The 20,864-nt window shown below is 40.2% G+C and overlaps 1 protein-coding gene across 3 annotated transcripts in view; it reads left to right on the top strand.

The window, feature by feature from the left end:
- Nucleotides 1–20,295, top strand: part of AGL (amylo-alpha-1, 6-glucosidase, 4-alpha-glucanotransferase) — a 53,851-nt gene extending 33,556 nt beyond the window's left edge. For all 3 annotated transcript variants that reach the window (XM_015421468.1, XM_015421469.1, XM_015421467.1), the window contains exons 23-35: nt 1,303–1,439; nt 1,593–1,726; nt 2,432–2,607; nt 4,682–4,784; nt 5,150–5,375; nt 6,057–6,168; nt 6,930–7,065; nt 8,924–9,036; nt 14,027–14,238; nt 15,957–16,054; nt 17,010–17,097; nt 17,201–17,334; nt 18,800–20,295. In XM_015421468.1, coding sequence (XP_015276954.1) covers nt 1,303–1,439; nt 1,593–1,726; nt 2,432–2,607; nt 4,682–4,784; nt 5,150–5,375; nt 6,057–6,168; nt 6,930–7,065; nt 8,924–9,036; nt 14,027–14,238; nt 15,957–16,054; nt 17,010–17,097; nt 17,201–17,334; nt 18,800–18,917 — 1,787 coding nt within the window. In that variant the 3' untranslated portion in view covers nt 18,918–20,295. The remainder of the gene's footprint in view (nt 1–1,302; nt 1,440–1,592; nt 1,727–2,431; nt 2,608–4,681; nt 4,785–5,149; nt 5,376–6,056; nt 6,169–6,929; nt 7,066–8,923; nt 9,037–14,026; nt 14,239–15,956; nt 16,055–17,009; nt 17,098–17,200; nt 17,335–18,799) is intronic.
- The last annotated feature ends 569 nt before the right edge of the window (nt 20,296–20,864 follow it).

The following is a 20,864-nucleotide window of genomic DNA, read 5'->3' as shown; positions in this document are numbered from 1 at the left end:
TTCCCTACAACAGACATCCTGTGAGGTAGGGGAAGCTAAGAGAGCTCTGAGAGAGCTGTGACTGACCCAAGGTCACCCAGCGAGCTTCATGTGGAGGACTGTGGAATCCAACTTGGTTCTCCAGATGAGAGTCCGCCACTCTTTAACCACTACGCCAAGCTAAGCAGGGTCATTGGGCGGCCACCAAGGAAGCTCTGCAGGGGAAGGCAATGACAGACCACCTCTGCTTCTTACTTGCCTTGAAAGCCCCTTGCTGGGGTCACCCTAAGTCAGTTGTGACTTGATGGCACTTTATATTCACATTGTTTCCTGGGTCCTGCTATAAAGGCTGTCCAGCAGCTCACTGGTCCAGAGGCTCAGTAACATCCCCATCCTGATCACTGAACTCTCCAAGCATCAGCTTTTCCTTTGTATTACATTCTACAAGTCAAGTAAAATTCTACAAGTAAAAAAATGGAATCTCTTCCAATAAACCAAACAAGGAGATGGCCATGAAACACATCCTGTCAGTGCAATCCTGAATGGAGTTATACCCTTCTTCTAAGTGGGTTGATGTAGGTCATGTAGAAGATGGGTCATGCAGTGGGTCATGTAGGATCTATTCTCTCTTGCTCCGGATTGCAAGACTAGATCTAATGGGTGGAAATTACAAGGGAGTCGTTACCGGCTAAATATCAGGAGAAACTTCCTAACTGTAAGAGTGGTTGAGCAGTGGAACAGACTGCCTCGGGAGGTGGTGGATGCTCCTTCGCTGGACGTTTTCAAGCGGAGGCTGGACGACCATCTTTTGGGTATGTTGTAGGGCTGTCTTTCAGCTATGCTCCTGCAGAGTGCAGGGGGTTGGACTAGATGACCTGCAATGTCCCTTCCAATTCTAACATTCTGTGATTTCACTGGACTGAAAAGGGTGTAGATCCGTTTAGGATTGCAATGAGCGTGTCTCATTTCACAGATTATTTTGAAAACTGAGTTTTGGTACCAGTTGACATGACATGACCTTAGTGCAGGCTTAGGGTGCATAATAGAAGAGCATATCAGACATGTCACAGATTTGGTGTTAGCATGAGCAGTAAAGGGAAAAGCCCAGTATTTTTTAAAAAACCTGTGTACATTCTAACTTTCCCTGAACTAAACCAGTGTTGACTGAGATTTCTGATACTTGTTGATTTTTTGTTTTTGTTTTTAAAAAACTCCTCCACCACCCATAGCTGTTGTCTTAGTTTTTGCTTTTGGAATTCTGATCTTCTGTTTGTGGTAGTCTCATGACCTGTAATGCAGAGCCATGTTTCAATGGACTTTCAGGATTGATGTCAGTGATGGCTGACATACGACCAAAGAATGATTTGGGACACCCTTTTTGTGGTAACTTGAGATCTGGAGACTGGATGATTGACTATGTCAGCAACCGGCTCATTTCCCGGGCTGCAGCCTGTGCTGAAGTAAGTTAAACAAACCTCCATGAGGAAATTTCCATGAGACAGATTTTTTTTAAAAAAGCTGTTACATGGTAATTTTGGACATAACATTCAGTGATTTATTTCAGTGACATATTCAAATTCATTTCTACCAGTTTTGCTTTTTTGAAATAACAGGTTGGCAAGTGGTTGAAAGCAATGTTTATCTACTTGAAGCGGGTTCCTCGTTATCTCATTCCATGTTACTTTGATGCCATATTAGTTGGTGCATATACAACGCTGCTTGATGTGGCTTGGAAGCAGATGTCAAGGTATGTTTTGAGTACAGTTGCAGAAAGGGTGATCCATATTTTAGGTGTCTTATGTACACATACAATATAATTGTAATGTGTTATATTTTTTCTAAAGAAGTACAGGAGATATTACCATAGAGTACGTGTAAGAGGCTACATAAAAGACTATATAAAAAGTTCCCTCCATCACTTTTCTGTAATTCAAACACCCTCAGGGGTGATTGATACTTGTATGACTGATACATGCATGTTCATCATGTGGTGTCTCATGACTTAATGACTCTCAGCTATCTTTGTAAGTTGTCTCCAAAAAATATTGATTAATTCCCACCAGAATGTTTTGGTTAAAGGCAAAAATAACTGCAGAACACCATGACATTGATAAGGAAACCTCAACAGGAAATGTAAATAAGACCAGAATTTACGTTCTGATATCCTGACAGAGAACCTGCTGAGCCCATCTAAGATTTCCTGGAGCAGAACCAAATTGTTCCAGCCATTTCTGAACCTGTATTTATGGCTGATCTATCAGTGAACCATAATACAAGGAAAACAGTGTTTCTGCTTTCTCCATGACATTTGGCTTTTTAAATGTTAACAAAAAAAAAATAAGGGAGGGAACATGTTAAAGCTGCAGATGATCCAGAACACATGTATCACTTATTTGAAATTTGAAGAGGAATACGTTCAGTCTTGAAATAAATAGTGCTGCTCTAATTACAGCTTTGTTCAGAATGGATCGACATTTGTTAAACATCTTTCCTTGGGTTCAGTCCAGATGTGTGGAATAGGAAAATATCCTTCTTTGCCACCTCTGTCCCCTGCCATTCAAGATGTTCCCTACAGGCTGAATGAAATTACAAAAGAAAGTGAACAGTGCTGTGTTTCTTTAGCAGCTGGTAAGAAAAAATACAGTCCCTTATCATTGATATAATTTTTTAATAAAATGAGTGTGACCATTTTGTTCCTGTTGTAGGCAGCAGACATGAGGCTGCTGATATTCCACAGAGCTATAGGCAATCTGTGGGCATGAAATATGAGTGACATACATGTGACTAAAACCTATGGGTGGGAAAGACAGCACCAGTGAATAAATAGAACCTGGGTTTATTCCTGGGTATGTGCCCTGTCATTTCCCATCTCCTACTGAGAAGCAGAGGATAGCAGTGGCAGTCCTGAATCTCTTGAAGATACAGACAGCCCTTGGAACTATACTCTGCAATAGAACACCTGTATTGTGTTGGTCTCTGCACAGTTGTGCTGCAGCTTTTGTGATGAGATTTCTGTTAGCAAACAAAAATGGAAGCTTTTGAACTTCAGCTTTTTGTTGGTTCTGGGAGGTTTTGTAAGCAGAATAACTAGTAGAACAATAGACTAAGCAGTTTTTCAAACTAGATTTTGAATATCAGCATGGTATAATTTTCTACTTGTGTGCTCGCTCTCTCTCTCTCTCTCTCTCTCTCTCTCTCTCTCTCTCTCTCTCTCTCTCTCTCTCTCAGTATGCCTGTCTATCTTGAATTATTTTCTTAAATTACATTTTACTTGATCTTTCTTCAGTTTCTGGCTTCAGGTTTCTTAAAATATTTACCCTGAACTGCTTGTCATTGGTTGTTTCTTTCTTTAGTCCTCTTCCAGTTTGCTTTCCTTAGGTCTTTCTTGGATGCTGTGTTCCATGCTAATGGAATTCTGTTGCTATAATGTCTAGTTTCTAAGCAACCATCTACTCTTCTCTGCAGAATGAATTTTCTGCTTTTAAAACATGCTTTCCTGAGTGCAAGGATCAAGAAATTCACATACATAACTCGAGTTCTGTGGAAATTCCTTGAACATATGTACAGTTAACAGTGTCTTCAACCCTTGCACGGATGATGATCTGTTACGGTGCTGAGATGGCAAAAGGATGTCTATGCAAAAAAAGCTCTAAAAATTTCAGCTATCCAAATTCCTAAATTTCTTTTGGTGCACCTAAAGTATAAATATTTTCCAAAGTTATTCAGAAAATCCATGTTATGTGAAACTTTTCCAGGACCCCAAGAGTTGTTACAGCCACAGATGTCTATTTTTTATTCCAGCAATGGGCTAGGGTCTCTGTAAAATACTACAAGTGATAATAGATCCCTTTAGACCCTCTTAGAGGGCTTTACAAACGGCACTTCGAATAGTAAGCACATCCATATTCAGTGCATTTCTGCGTATCTCCCCCCACCACACTAACGTTATCAGCTGAGCTCCATCCACTGTCTACCTTACACGTGTTTATAGCAGTGCACTGATACTTCAAGTGGCAGTAACTATGTGTTATATGGTTTCCCTGGTGGGATTTGCACAACTAGCCTACAAAAATATAGTACCAGTGATACAAAAGTATCTAGAAAGTGAGCATCCTTAGTTTCCAGTTTAGGGCACTAGCAGCAAACAAGTACAGGACATTACCATCTAGATGTTCACTTGATAGTATGCATAATAGGTCAGTGCATTGTTCCCAGCGTTTTGCCAGAAGGACTGTTTGGGATAGAATCACAGCAGTGTTAAGTATCAATTTCATTATGATATAATAACAGCAGCTTATGCCAAGGCAGAGTGAGGTTAGTATAGCAAACTGAGGGTCCATCGATTCGAGGACATTCTTCCTCTATTGTGCAAGGAGCTGCTACACAAACTGGACCCTTGCAGATTAGTGTATAGCCAAGTTTGGTTCAAAGGAAGTGTTAACAAACAAAAGTGCAATAAGAAACAAAGAACTAACCAAAAGGTCACTTTGACACCTATGTGTTGATGAGTCGTTTTATCTTACTGGTTTAATAATGGTGATTGAAAGCTGCCTCCAATAAAGATGTATATATTTAAACATGGAATGCATTTCAAATGTGGCTTGGATTAAATTACTGGTGAGGAGGGGGAAATGGATACGAGAATTTTAGGGGAGGTTGAAACCATTGCACTGCAAAGCTGTATGTGCATTATCTCTTACAGGTTTACCTCATTTTTCATCTGGCATTTTCCGCTGTTGGGGAAGGGACACGTTTATTGCCCTGAGAGGTCTGATGTTAGTTACTGGACGGTACTTGGAAGCTAGGTATGACCAAATACACATGCTGTTAGTGGCTGGGTGACGTGGCTCTTGACATGGATACAAACACATGGAAGAGAAAAATTTGGATAATTGGGAGGGGGTAATTGGGCTGATTTAAGTGGTTGGGGTCATATACAGATGTTCATGCCAGTACTTCCTCTCCCCTTAATATTTTAATGTTCAGCAAAAAAAGTGGAGGCAGGAGGAAAAGAGGGAGTATTTCCATTCCTGGCATTCTGGTTACGTTTCACATTTTACTTGCTATTTAGATCTTTTTCTTTTTGAACTGAATTGTTTGCTTATGAGAGTAAGCTCAGACCCACAATTGTATGTGTGCTTCTGTTTTTCTCTTCCTCCCTTGCTTTCAGGAACATAATTTTGGCATTTGCTGGTACCCTGAGACATGGCCTCATTCCCAACTTGCTTGGTCAGGGCACTCATGCAAGGTTCAATTGCCGTGACGCTGTGTGGTGGTGGCTTCAGTGTATTCAGGATTACTGCAAAGTTGTTCCAAACGGTACTGAGATTCTCAGGTGTCCTGTGTCCAGAATGTATCCTACAGATGATTCCGCTCCTCAGCCAGCGGGCAGAAACGTAATTATGATTTTGCCTTAGTTTGTCATTTTGTTTCCTTACTTGTTTGAGTCATGGAGAAATGACTCCTGAGTAGGAATCACCCCGTGCTTTGCTGGGAGGGCATGATGATATGTATTGGTTGGCCTACGTAGGGTAATGGTTGAATATCTTGAAAGTGGGTTGGATTCACTGTCACGTAAATAGGTCTGGGCTTGGCTTGTACATGAATGGGAGACCACTTAGGTTTCCAGTGCACTGCATATTTAGCTTCCTGGAGAAAGGATGGGAAACACAACTAATAAATATGCTTGCCAACATTAAAATGCAATACCTCTCCTTCCCCTGCAAAAAAACCTCCCAAACCTGTTCTTATTTCAGTATTTTGTTCTCTGAGTAATAAATATTTTTATTGTTGATATGTTTAATATCTGTTTAAGGAGAATAAAGTGTGACTATTGCCATCAGAATATTATTAGCGTGTCAATTTGTTATAATTGGCAGTACACCAAAATTCAAGAAATTTTGGACTGTTTTATAGGGGGATGCGTAATAATTTTTAAGGCAACTCGATGCTTACTATAATAATCACCCACTTTTGGCAATTTAAACTTTTAATGAGACTCGTTACTAAGTATGTATGTTTGTAATCATACCTCCCTTTATTTTCTATTTGTTATATCTGAATCCATCAAAACTCAGGATCAGCCTCTATATGATGTGATACAGGAAGCTATGCAGAGACACATGCAAGGCATACAGTTCCGAGAGAGGAATGCTGGCCCACAAATAGATAGAAACATGAGAGATGAAGGTACATTATCTTTTAGAGGACTTTTAAAAAACAAGTTCTGATGCAGCAAGAGTGTGTGTGTGTGTGTGTGTGTGTGTGTGTGTGTGTTCAGCACTACCAGCAGAAATAAATTTTGTTTGTTTATTTGAAAGATTTATATACTGTCTCTTTTATGTTCAACCAGTCATTTACAGTTTTTTAAATCTAACATTCACATACAAAAACTAACTTACCTTGATTCTCCAAAAGCAGTCCCACAGCAGCACATTTTAAAAACGCAGTCTGAGTGCAATCCTGAGCAGGTATACTCAGAATCCTAGTCAGGGGGCTTACTTCCAGGAAAGTGTTCTTGGAATTACACTGAACGAATCTCCACACATACAAGCCCTGCAGAAAAGACTCACCTTAAACAAGTCCCTGGGAAGGCAACAGGGACTGAGAAAACCATGCAAAAAACCATCCAGTAACCAAACAGGCTCTTTCCAAGAAGGTACAACTCTGTCAAGCAGAGGGAACAGATAAAAATAAATGCTCTAGAGACCTAAACCCACTCACTTAGAAAAGGAGAGCTATTCTTCCCAGTTTAAACATCTTGGAGACTTTATGCCCTTTAAAGCTTCATGTACTTTCAATCATAGCTGTTGTGGTAAGAATAGTTTGTGCCCAACAGGAGATCCTAGCTAATTCTACTAAAGTATACCTTGGATGCTTTTTAAAGGTTATTTGTTGGATCTATCCATCCCTCTTTCCTTTCTGTAAAATCGGACTTTCTTGCTTGGTAGGTTTTAATGTGACTGCAGGTATAGATGTGGAGACTGGCTTTGTCTATGGAGGGAACCGTTTCAATTGTGGCACATGGATGGATAAGATGGGGGAGAGCGATAAAGCTCGCAATAAAGGAATTCCAGCAACTCCAAGGTACAGTGTCACACTTATAATTCATTATTCTTGACATCTTAAATTTGTAGTGGGACCATGGAAACAGAGTATACATCTATGTTCTGTTTAGTAAGTTTTCAGAACAATATTTGCATTAGGCTGCATTTTCCTTAGTAAGAAACTGTGCATATTTTCCAAACTGTATTTGTAGGTCAGTGGAAAACCTTGGCAGCCATAATTGGAACAATTGCTCCAGTGGGGAGGGCGGGGTACAAATTTGATAAATAAATAGACATGCAGTGTGGCAATTTTTGTCAAGTATGTTATATGTATAGTTTAATGACTCATAAACATACAGATTCTGTAGGTGCTTGTGCAATCTGATGTGGAAATATCTGAATAGGGTTTGCTCTTCTACATGAAGTCCTCTAGATGTTAGACAAGTATATTTTTATGGCCAGTTACTGAACTGTGCTTCTTATCCTTAAGTTCTCTTAGTGCTGTGGTTTTCTGACCTTGTGAACGTCTTCAACTAATGATAAAAGCAGAATTGTGAGCCCCAAGACTGTATATATCTGCAATTGCAGATAAGAAATCCCATATGAGGTGGTATTTGAGTTAAAGAGCCTACCTGATTCCCACCCACCCCTTTTTTGTATGCGAATACCAGATTTGTACTCGAATTCCTACATGTGGGTGTGTGATCCTGAGACCTCACTAGGACATTCAGCCTTGGCTTCCCCTAATTTCAGCAACATTTGTGGTTGGATCCAGCAAAAAGTTTCTGCTGATGGAAAAGTTGGGCAATGTTTGCCAGTTCACCGTCATCTGAAGCAGACCTCTGACCACCCCCCCCACACACACATACACAGACATGCTGTGTCCCCCAGAGCCAAATTTCAGAGGGCATTTTGGTCTGCACCGTTGGGGTGGGACAAGAAAAGTTTGCTCTGCTGACAGAAATCCCTTCCCTCGCTGGGAGATTTTTAATGGGATGCAAGCCTTTGTGTGTTAAGACTACATTAATCCAGGTCTGTTTATATCAGGCCTGCATAACATATGCAGCTCCCAGCCTATCCTATTTGTGGCCCACTGAGGGAATTCCAAATACTCATTTGTCTGTAGTCCCTTTCTTATCTCATTGGGAAATATCTGAGGTCTGCCTAAGCACTTTGGGGGGGGGGGCAATTCCTGCATCACTAGATCTGTACTACGGCTTTTCCTCTCCATGAATTCAGAAGCACATAATTGTATCTGCAAGCCTTCACTAGTATGAATTATTGAGGATTAAAGCCTTCTGTACTATTGCATTGAAGGGATAGGCTGGGGGGGGGGGCAAGAGTAAAAATAGGAAAACAAAGAGAAACTGAGCAATGGGAGATGGAGAATGAGATGGCAGAGGTGGTGAAGAGAAAAAAATAAGCTAACTTGGAATAGAGTGTGACCTGTAATATGAAGAAAGAAGGGGATAATTGAAATGGGAGGATGAAGAAATGGGAGAAAACTGGTGGTGACTGGTGAGATTATAGACTTGGTGGGAGAAGGGAATCTGAGGGAGGACTGTCTGAGAGGTGGGGTTACAGACTTCATTAGTGCAGAGAAAGAAAGAAATTCTGAAGGGTGCAGAACTAAAAAATGAGTTTAACAAAGAATGGGTGCTAAAGCACTGAGTTAAAATCACGTAGAATGACCGAGTGTGCATGTTGTTGACTGTAACAATAAATCTGACTGAGGTAAAATCATAATAAAATTTTTGCCTCTGTTAAACTGGCAGTGAAGTCCTCCTGAATTAGCAAAAATATTTTTAAAAGCCTCTATCTGATTAAAAACTCTGAATATGTTGATGGGATGTATCTAGCTACTGGAACTCTGCTGAAAATCCATCCTTTTTTCTTAGAGATGGCTCTGCTGTGGAAATTGTTGGCCTGTGCAAATCAACAGTTCGCTGGCTGCATGAACTGTCAAAGAAAAATATATTTCCTTATTCTGGAGTTACTGTGAAAAGGCATGGTAAGATTGCAAAAGTTACTGTGGAGTTACTGTGAAAAGGCATGGTATTGGACTCTGCAACTACAGTAGCAAAACAAAGGGACTAACAAACGAGATTCTCTATAGAACCCCAAACATAACTTTCTGAATGTTATACAATATTATATGGCAGTGAAATGCAGACTTCCTAAAACAGTGCAGTCAAATAGCATGGTATATCCAATAAATAATGCAAAAGGACTGAGGTCACAGGAATTAGAAACAATGCAAAAAAATATCAGACATGATGTGTCATAAACAATGCAATAAAGAATGGAATTATGAAAGTAGAAAATAATGCAGTTACAGCAAGATAATGCAGGTCAAGATTTCCTCTGTAGTACTTCAGAATGTTCAAAATTTTCTTCCTGGTGCAAATGTTTTTTTCTTACAAGGATTGTAAAAACTGTTCTGTTCAGTGCTGTTTGGCTTTTCACTTACTTCAGTTCCTGTCTGTGTTAAGACCCTGTCTCTCAAATGCATTTTTCTCTTACTGTAATTTGAGTGCTTGACATGAGCTTAAATTTCATTAATATGCTGTTGACTTACAAATGTATATTTAGAAGTAGCCATAATTTCTGTTCCGCCATCTGTTAGCTTGTTCGATTTTTCAGATGAACTGAAATAGTTAAAAAACTTTAGTACCTGGCTGCCTAAAAGTTTTTGCAATGGTATGAGGGCAGTGATAGAGGACAAATGACATAGAAGTTAGAGGGCAAAATGCACTATAGGGACTTGGTTTCAGTTTTCCTCTGTGCCATGAAACTCACTGGATGACTCCAGGCCATTAGATTTCTTTCAGTCCTATTACACCTTACAGTGCTGTTAGGATCAAATTCCATTTAAGCTCATTGTCCTGAGATCTTGAAGGGTGGGATAGTAATTAATAAAGTTATCCTGATCAAAAATTTTGTAGCATCCTGTAGTGTTCAGTCTTGTCTTTGACTTTAATTATAATTTGCTTCTGTTCTACTTATTCATTCTTAAATCTGGAGACAGTGCACTTATCCTTCATTTTCTGATAGGAAGGCAAGGGTTCCTAAGGATATTTTGTTGTTGTTGTTGTTGTTGTTGTTGTTGTTGTTGTTGTTGTTGAACTGCTGTAGCTCTATGTGCAGGCTTCTGGTTTAATTCAGATGTCTTTCCATACACATACTTTGTGCTTAAATCAAAAATGACTTATACAAAAAAATCTTTGTTTACAACACAGAGAAATAGTGGCGATTTAACGCAAAATGTAGAGATAAGTAAAGGGACCAGACAGGGTTGACCTTTGTCACTATTGCTATTTATTTTTGTACTTGAAGTTTTACTAGATACAATCAGAGGTGACAGTCAAATTAGGGGATTGGAAACAAAAGCGTTTGCTAGGGTTGCCAACTCGAAAATTCCTACCGGCGGGGGAGAGTCCTGTAGGTCCGGGAGCCACGCCATTTGAGGGGGAAACAAAGAGTTTTCCCCTCAAATGGCGCGGCCCCGCCCCAGCGTCTGACGTCACTTCCTGGTGACGCGCTCGCGGGGTGGGGTTTCCCCCGGGCCCCGATTCTGCGGGAGCGGAAATCGGGGCTCGAAACCGGGGGGAATTCCGCCCCCCGGGGGGGTTTGGTAACCCTAGCGTTTGCTGACAATCTGGTGTTTACTTTGGAAAACCCAATAAACTCTGTAAACATGCCGAAGTCGACATTACAAGAATTTGGGGATGTGGCGGGGTTTAAAATAAACTATAAAAAACCGAAAATGTTAGTTAAAAACATGACTAAGATTCAAGCAGAACACCTATAAGAGGTAACCGGGTTTGAGCTACAGAAGAAGGTTAAATATCTTGGAATTAATCTAACAAATAAAACGAGCTCTCTAAGGGATAACAACTATACTGAAATACTAAAGGAGACAAAGGAAAAACTAGATAAATGGAAAGATCTTCAATTGGCTTTTTTGGGAAGAATTGCCACAGTTAAGATGAGTATACTTCCCAAATTGATATTCTTATTCCAGACAATACCAGTGATACAGAACCAAAGCTATTTTAGAGAACTAGATAAAATTATGACACGGTTTATCTGGCTTGGGGGAAAACCAAGAATTAATCTTAAAATACTTCCAAGATGCCAGGATTAGAGGAGGCCTCGCCCTTCCACATTGAACTTTATACTATAGAGCTGATGCTTTGACCTGGATTAAGGACTGGATAACATTAAAAAATGCCAGAACTTTGAGATTAGAAGGCCACGACCTACACTTAGGCTGGCACGCATACACTTGGTACGGGAAGTCTGATATCTTCAAGTATTTTAAACAGCACTGGGTAAGGGCTTCCTTACTGAAAGTTTGGGAAGTAATTAAAAAACATTTGTATGCTAAAACTCCAAGATGGGTAGCCCCTTTAGAAGCCCTTACAAATCCAAACACCAACCGAGAAGAAACCGAGATATCAAGAACTGCTAGATAATAGAACTTAAAGAAATACAATTGCATGATTGGTGGCAAAAGACACAAGTATAATCTAGATACCATAAGGATAAAGCAATTTGTTTTTACTCAAACTTTTTAGAAATAGACAAGATACTGATGGGCTCAGACCAAAAACTTATTTAAAAAATTCTACAATTTGCTCCTAGAAGACAAAACACAAGAGGAAAGGGTCAAAAGGGTCATGATAAAATGGGCACAAAACATGGGCCATAATATTGACCTGGATAAGTGGGACCAGATCTGGAAGAGGAACCTAAAATCACAAGATCAATTTCCTACAAGGAAAATATTTATAAAATGTTCCACAGATGGCACATCACGCCAGACATTTTATCAAAAATAGATCCAAGGTGCCCTAATGTCTGTTGGAAATGCCTGAGTAAAGTAGGGTCCTTTTTTCACATGTGGTGGCAATGTGAAAAAGCCAAGAAGTTTTGAGCTTGGGTACATGAAGTAATACAAAAAACACTATTTATTTATTTATTTTTATTTTATTTATTTTTTATATTTATATCCCGCCCTCCCCGATGGGCACTAAAAACTTCCAGTCCTTTTGTACCTGAAATATTTCTATTGTGTATAATACCTGAACAATATAGGGAAAATGACAGATATTTTATACTGCGTGTGATAACCTCAGCTAGAATAATATTTACCAGATATTGGAAAACTAAAGAAATACTATCTAGAGATGAAATTATTAATAAAATATTGGATATAGCAGAGATCGATAAACTGTCCTTATGCTTAAAAAACCAAGCCGAGGACGAGTTTGAGAAGACATGGTCGAGATTTTATGTTTGGGTCGTAAATTATGATAAGTCACAATCTAGCGAATTTGAGACATTATGTTGTTAAAAGGTTATACCCTAAAATATGTAATGACAACTAAAATGGTCAAAAATAATCAACGAACTCTATTAATTAAGTTGCAAATTGTTAAGCAATGGAAACTTTTCTGATATTTCCCCCCTCCTGAATTTGTTTGTTTGTTCTAGAGAAAAATAAAGAAATAATGATTATAAAGTGAGAAATAGTGGTGTATACGATTGCTGCTGTCAGGATATTGTACACAAAGTATTGGAAGGGAGAAAAAAATCAGCTGCATGATGCCCATAGGTGCCCTGGCACCTGCAGTCACTTCCCAAGGTGCCCACCCTGTGCTTCCAGAAAGTAGGTGGAGCCATTCTGAAGACTGCCTGCTTAGAAATTACGGGGGCTTTTGATTTAGATCCCCACCACTGCTCAATGGAGAAGGATCCAAGATCCTGTAACCCGAACCCACAGATCAACTGTAAGGTGGTAGGGACTACAGAGCACCAGAGTGGTGGAGCATGCATCTTCCCCCCCCCCCCAATGATTGCTCATCGTCTTCTGCTTGCATGTTATTCTCTCCCTTGGGCATCTTCTTTCAGTGTTTATGCTCCCAATGCCTTTCTCCTTGCTTATTTTCATGTTTGTCTCCACCTCCTGTTCCAGCCATTTTGTAGTGTCATCTACCTCCTTGCCTCAAAATTCTGAAGGGTGCCTGCAGGCTCAAAAAGGTTGGAAACCCCTGAGCTGAGGAGGGTTTACATAAATTATGAAACTAGGCAGTCAGGTTTAAAATTTGTCTGAGTAAAAGAAAGAAGAAGATGGACGGCATTTATTACTAAAACTAGCGTGTGTCTTCTTTTGTAAGAGAACACTTGCTGTTGATTTGAATAGAAATGTGTTTTGTACATTATATCACAGTTACAAGTGTTCTTGTATTTTAATGAACAAGAAAATTAACAGAAGCATAAAATAGCACTCTCACTTCCCTCCAGCTTCCAACTGTAACCGGTAAGGCCACTGGAGGGAGGGAGGAAGCAGCCAGGTACCTCTCCACTGTGGCTGAATCTAGTTCAGCTGAAAATCGCCCTCCCCAAGGACTGTTATTTGCATTTGGTTTTGATCCCTGTGAACTTCTTTGGGAGCCAATTCTGGCCGGAAAATGGAACAGAAATATTATGAACTTCATGCATCAAGCTTATTCAGCGTATTAACACACCAAGCAGGGCAAAATTACTGACAGATGCAGATATCCGAAGTAATTATAAAGCATTTCATAGAATCAAAAGTCCGTTTCTCCCTGTAGCTAAATAGATTCCTAGTCACATGTTTTTTTCTTGGGACCCCAGAAGAAGTGATAAAGCCATGACAGGAACTCAAACCCTTGAATAGTTGGGGGAATTTTTAAAAGAGAAATAGATTCACTTATATCCCTCTTCTTGGCCACTCTTGGAGTGCATCAGATATGATGGTGGGATTCGATATGGAACAGAGCCAATTGCAAGCATGCATTTTCTTTGTCATCTAGGTAAATGGACTAATCAATGTGAAAATGAAACACAGAGGATAAGCAGGAAGGAAAGAGCTTGTCAGAGTAGCTCCAGTACCTTCATATTTCTATACCTTTTTCTTCCCTTGGTTTCAGACCATATTCAGTAACTGTCTTCTTTATTATGCTGTTTTCCAGGGATGGAGGAGACCATTACATATGATCAATGGAACAGGAAAATCCAAGCACACTTTGAAAAGCTGTTCTTTGTCTCTGAGAACCCAGCAGATCGTAATGAGAAGCATCCCACTCTGGTTCATAAACGGGGCATTTATAAAGACAGCTGTGGAGCATCAAGTCCTTGGTGTGACTATCAACTAAGGCCTAACTTCCCCATAGCAATGGTGGTGGTAAGTGTTGTATAAGTATGCTGTTCAGTTTTTCTATGCCCCTTTGCTTGTTGAAATAAGTTTTTTTATTTATTTTAAAACACTTCTATACTGCCTTTCAACCCAACTCAGGGTATCCAAGGCAATGAACACTTCAAACATTAAAACAGTGTTTTAAAATGCAATATATATTCACTCAGGTGTTCATCTTCCAACATTATACATGCCATCAAATGTCAGCAATGCCCTTCCACTCTCTACTTCAGACAAACAAGTCAGTCCCTATGCAAAAGAATCAGTGAACATAAATCCAATATTAAAAGCCACAACACTCAAAAACCAGTGGGATAACATTTTAATCTTCCAGGTGATTCCATTGCTGACCTAAGAGTGGCAGTCCTCAAACAATGAAATTTCAAGGGGAAATTACAACTCAAGATTGCTGAACTTGAGCTAATTCACAAATTCAGAAAAATGGACGGACGCACACCCCAGGCTGAATACCGATATAGGATTCTTATCTCACTAGAGATGCTAATTTTCTGCCCCCGAGCATTTTCCCTCTGCTCTAATCAAGCTGATTACAAGATGCACTGTACCTTTGCATCCTTTACAAGCATTCTTTACAACACATCTCCCACTTTCTGATTAGGATAAAAGAGATCTCAATTTCTACTCATGTCTGAAAGGGAGCTGTGACTCTCAAAGACTTATACCCTGGAACTGTTCTTGGTCTGTAAGATGCGACTGGACTGGAATCTAATAATTAAATAAGACATATAAATGCACAGGCACACAAACAAGGAGGATGGCTAATGAGAGTTAGGGAGGGAATGCCAAACAAAACCACATCTTCATCCTCTGGCGGAAGACACCTATAGAGAGAGACAGGCAAATCTCCCTTGGGATGGGGTTCTGGGGCCACAACCAAGAGGGCGCTTTGTCAGATGGCCACCCTTCTAGCCTCAGGTGGCAGAGGGGCACCTGAAGCAGGTCTTTGGAGATGACCAGAGTGAACAGGTAGATTCATATGTGAGCAGGCAAGCTTGATAACCTTTAAATGGGTATGGTATGATTTGGTGGTGGTGAGCAGCTATTTCAAGCAGCTTCTGAGAGAGCTCGCCAAAACTCTTAACCTTATTGTAAACATTTAAAGATCCTGAAGAATAAACATAAGGTTAACTTAGTATTTTCTCTTTTGAGAGCCTGATCTACAGCTTTGCTGTGCACTGCTGTGTGACTCGGCACGACACTATCACTTTCCCTTTTAAGTCCTAGCAGACCTCAGGATTATCTGAGGTGCAGATGACAAAGTCTACCTGCTACACAACAATCAGCTGTGGTGCTGTGAGTAACCACCCGTGAGGGATCACAGGCTTTCACTGTAAGATGTTGTGGCTGCTTTCTTCAGCTACAACAGTGATGATGGTACTTTCACAGCAACGTAGCTGTTTTATCTTTTTGATTCCAAGTATGCCTGGTATTTGCCAGGGCTCAGCTGCCAGCACTGGCCACAGTGGTGATGAGGAAAAGGGTTCTACCAGCACAGCAGGGAAGTTTTTTAAAAATATTGATTTTAGGTTAAAGGATGGAAATATTTGGAGAGAAAAGGATTTAAAATGTGAGCTAAAGGAAGAATACAGCTATTCAATGACCTGTTCTGATCTTTGTTTCCTTTTTGAATGAATTGTTTTCTTCCTTTTCACGCCTCTTCTCTTTTTCTTTTCTTTTTTTTCTAGGCACCAGAAATGTTTTCTCCTGAAAAAGCTTGGAAAGCACTTGAAATCGTAGAGCAAAAGTTACTAGGTTCGCTTGGCATGAAAACATTGGACCCAGAGTAAGTGTGATAAAAAGTCAGCTGAAGAACTAAACGTCCATAAACACCCCCACTCCATCTGTAAATTGGCCCTGTGGAGCTAGGTTCTGTATACAGTAGTAAGGAATGGGGTCCACAAGTCCAAAGACTCTCCTGCAGAGGCCTTAGTGGGTGCGTTCTAAACCTTACCGGGGGGGGGGGAGTGGTAATTCATTAATCACAGCACCTAACTGAAGTATTTCACATGTTGTGAATCAACATGAAAATACCTTTTAAATCCGAAGTTTCTAGGGCTGCCAAGTGGGGGCGGGGGGCAGGTAAACCCCTGCTTCGGAGGCCCGATTTCCGCCGCCATGGAATCTGGCCCCGGGGGGAACTCCAACCCCCGAAGCGCAGCATGAGGTGATGCAACCACGTCGGTCACGTTGGGGGCATGGCCCCAATCGTCAGAGGAAAAACTCTATGGTTTTCTTTCCGACGATCGGGGCCACGCCCTCAACATGATCGACGCCGCGCGTCACTTCCGGTGACGTGCTGGCGACGTGCACGCGCACATCGACAAAGAGCTCCTGGAGACCGGCGAGGCTTCCCCGCCGGTAAGAGAAAACGACTTGGCAACCCTAGAAGTTTCTCTAAACTTTCGGTTATCTTTCACCAAAAAACACATCGTGAGAGATTTATAAACACTTGACATTTTGTTAGAGTAATATGAAATTATGTAGAAGAGACAAAACTCTTAAAATTATATTGTGCCCTTGCTTGCATCTCCATCTCTGTGAATTCTTCAAATTCAAATACAGTTTGGCCTTGCAGAGTCAGTAGCAAAGTATTCTGGCATCAACCAAAGAGGGTCTTGTGTCAGCAGAAAGGTCCTAGTACTAGAAGAGATGGCAATTAAATGGAAAGATCCAATCCCTATGTTTTAATGTTCCTTTCTCTGAAGATATTTACTGCTTTCTTTCTTTGTTCATTACAGCGATATGGTTTACTGTGGTGTGTATGACAATGCCTTAGACAACGACAACTACAATGTGGCTAGAGGATTTAATTACCATCAAGGGCCTGTAAGATTTGTGTTTTTAACATTATTTTCCTCAGTAGACTTCAGTGTTCCTTACCTTAAAGATGTTACTATAATGCCACTTCTGTTGTTGTGTTCTTTTTCAGGAGTGGCTTTGGCCCATTGGGTATTTTCTTCGTGCCAAATTGTACTTTGCCAAGTTAATTGGTCCAGAGATCTATGCAAAGACTGTGTTTTTGGTTAAGAATGTGCTTTCTCGGCATTATGTTCATCTTGAGAGGTGAGTTGAATTTTCTTCGTACAATTTGGAAATATTATGGCTTGATGATATTCATTTGATTCCAAGCACTAAAGAGTTCTCCCAGCTTAAGAATAAAAAAGGGAGAAATTGATAGAGAATTAAGGTATATGCAATAGTTACAAATATGGTAATAGACATATTAACTGGGATTAAAACATAGCTACCATTCTATAACAGACCTGGTACGAGACTAACAAAAAACAGTGTTCAGCTTTAATTTACTGACCAGGATGAAGCCAGAGTCCATCAAAAGTTATTTCAGTTGTTGTGATACTTTGATGTCTCAACTTTAAACTCTTACTTGGAAGTCGCTCTCAGCCTGGTCCCTGCAGAAACCAGAAACCCCATGTTAATCAGGCATACTGGAGCCCAAAAAGCCTTCTGTGCCCTGGAGATGTGGGAAGATGATGCAGAAGTGATGCAAAAATACGCACGTCCACCAAGCAGCTGGTATACTGAACGCACTTGTCAGCCTTCCTGCCCCTTATAAAAGGCTTCTCCTGGATAGAGTTGAGAAGGCAAATAATAACTATTATTATTATTATTATTATTACTGCTACTACTATATTATAGTCCATCTTTTTCACTGAGACTGAAGGTAGATTACGCAGTGCAAATCAATGTGATCCATAGGATGAAATGCCTGATAAGAATATAATAGGGCTAGGATTACAGTAATCTGAAACAAAACATAAACTATTAGACATGTAATGCTATTTTCTGAATTAACATACAAGTTTAACAACAAAGCAGTGAGAAGAGGATAATACATTCTATACATACTAGTATAGTTTGCACTCCTGTTGCTTTCATTATAATACCTCTGTAAAAATGTCCTCCTGAACAATTCTGTTTTACATAGTTTGCATAGTTTCCTGGTGTCTCATTTCCTTTTACCTGAAAGGTAGCTATTGTTGTGAGAGATCACATACAGAATAACATTACTCTAGTTTTTAACCAATTATTTTTCATACCTTGCTTTCTGTTTGCTAACATAGGTTAGTCCTATTTTGTTTTAAATCCAGTTACAGGGTTCCATCCAATAGACAAATACACTGATGAAAGGGAGAGACAATTTTCACCTGTTCTTCCCTCCCACGGCAAACCTTACTGTCCCCTCATGCTGTTCCTAGGGTTCACTGTTCCCCAGATGCAACAAAAGGGGGGGGGGGGGGCTCTTTGGGCTGCATCAAGAGAGGAGGCAGGAAGATCCCCCTTCACTGATAAAAGTCCTTCTGTCAGCAAAGGTTTTGCACCGGATCCAATCCATATTATTGTACATGATTTTTTAAAATCAAAGTCCTGTCAATCCAAATAATTTTTGAACACCTTCATGCGACTCAGAACTTATGTGAGATTTGTCCTCGTCTTAATTTGACATTAAATTAAAATATTAAATCATTCTGAAAGGGATTTATTACTTTATTTTATCTTGATTCTGCAGATCTTCTTGGAAGGGGCTTCCAGAACTGACTAATGAAAACGGGCAGTATTGCTCCTTCAGCTGTGAATCTCAGGCCTGGTCAATCGCTGCCATCCTTGAGGTTCTCTATGACTTGTAACGGTGGTAATCTGCCTCAATGAGTCATCTTGCTTTGTTCTCAATTTAAGTACCCTTGCTTGTCCTGTTGTAGAGTCCTGCTTTTCCACTGTTACATTGTGAACTTCCCTGGTTTTAGAAAAAATGGTTTATATCTGTTCTGACACACTTGTTTGTGGGTGCTCATTCTTTGAGAATTGCACTAGAATTATATATATTTTAAACTACTAATGAGGACTAGAAGCTGATAAACTAAAAGCACCTTCACTGAGCATGTAGTCAAATATATCAAGAATAAATATGTGGGTTAACTGTATACTGGAGCAGGCTTCTGATGCAACAGGATTTCCTTTTCAAGACCCTAAATTTTTAGTATTTCAAACAAAGGTAACAGTATAACTGAATTAGTGATTGATCATCTGACACAGTGCATTCATGGCTATAAAACTAAATGAAACTTACAGAAAAGGTTGAATTGGTTTGCTCATGTTATCTGAAGTCAGTGATGGGAACTAGTCATTCTGTGATAATTAACAGTAAAAGTAGTAGCACAAGCTAGTCACAATACAATGGCCATTTTAAATCTCTCGCTGTGGTGGCTGCCTTACTTGGTAGGATGTTGCATGGAACCAAATATCCTATCCTTGCCCTTTGGCAATTTGGGCAATACCAGATGAACTCCTCACTCTTATGAAGGCAGCTGCCAAGAAGAACAATTCACAGCTGCTTCCTGACAAGCAGTTGTTCATGTAACAACCTTTAGTGACCTACCTGCAAGAAAGGAATTTTTCTGTTGCGTAAGGTTCTAAGAGATTCCTTTATCTTGATTCAATCCAACTTGTTCTAAGTGCTGTGATTACGGTTTAGTTGAAAGTATCTGAAACTCAGTAACTTGTGCCATTGTCTCAGTGCAATTAATCAGCAAAAGCCAAATTAGGTAGCAGTGTTTTTTGGACTGCACATGGAAAATAGTAAGTTGAAAACTAGGGTCATTTTATATAAACAAACTGCAATTTGTCATGCTCATCTTCGAGTCTTACCTTGGAAAAGGATGCTGCACCTGAGCAAGTTTGGAAAGCTCCACTTATGATAACTCCAATCACATTACCTTTCAATAGGCAATGAGGTGCATAAGATGGATACATTTGGTGTTTTGGCCATATTAACTGGCTTAAAGTCTCATTAGCTTTGGAAGAGTATATTTACAAGTTGGTGTGCTTTATATTGAAACCCTACAGTCAGATATTTGGAGCCAAACCTAGATGTGACAAGCAGCAGCTCCACACGTTTAGGTATGGAAGTGCCCCAATCGTATAGAAAGATGGGAGTGGGTGCTGGCCAGTGTTCCCTCTAAGCTGAGTTAGTGTGAGCCAACTCACAGTTTTTTAGCCTCCAGCTCACACATTTTTGTCTTAGCTCAGGAAGGATGGCTCCGGAATAAACTAATTTATGCAGTAGCCAAATCACTCGTTCATAACGTTAATGCCAGTAATTCACAAAGTAGAACTTTTTCTCACAAGACTCCACAGCTTAGAGGGAGCATTGGTGCTGACATGTGATTACTTCCCTGCAGCTTCTCCTGCCAGGCATTTCTTTCCTCGGCTGGATGAAGAGCACTGGAGGAGGAGGGCTACAGGGAGGGTTCAGAACCCTTTTGCAATTTAAATGGCTTCCACACACACACCCCTTCCTACATGCTTAGGGAAGTTATGCGTCTAAACCTATGGATCTGCTGGCATAACCTCTAGCTTGGTAGGCTTGTCCCTGTATTAAAAAACCAAGCTGCAAGTATCTTCCTCTTAAGTGCAGTTACAAAGCTGAAAAGGAGCCTTAAAAGTCATAATGGTACTGAATAGATTTGCACATGGCTTAGCATCAGGGGTAGCTCTGAGGCTGCTGCTGCTTCTGGCCACCCCAGTTCGCTGCCGCTGCCTCCCTCTGGCCACCGCATGTCACTCTCGGGAAGCCA

Source organism: Gekko japonicus, unplaced genomic scaffold, assembly GCF_001447785.1.
Source record: "Gekko japonicus isolate JY-2015 unplaced genomic scaffold, Gekko_japonicus_V1.1 scaffold911, whole genome shotgun sequence".
NCBI lineage: Eukaryota > Metazoa > Chordata > Lepidosauria > Squamata > Gekkonidae > Gekko > Gekko japonicus.
The sequence above is the reverse complement of the archived record's forward strand: the minus strand, read 5'-3'. Positions and strand labels throughout refer to the sequence as shown.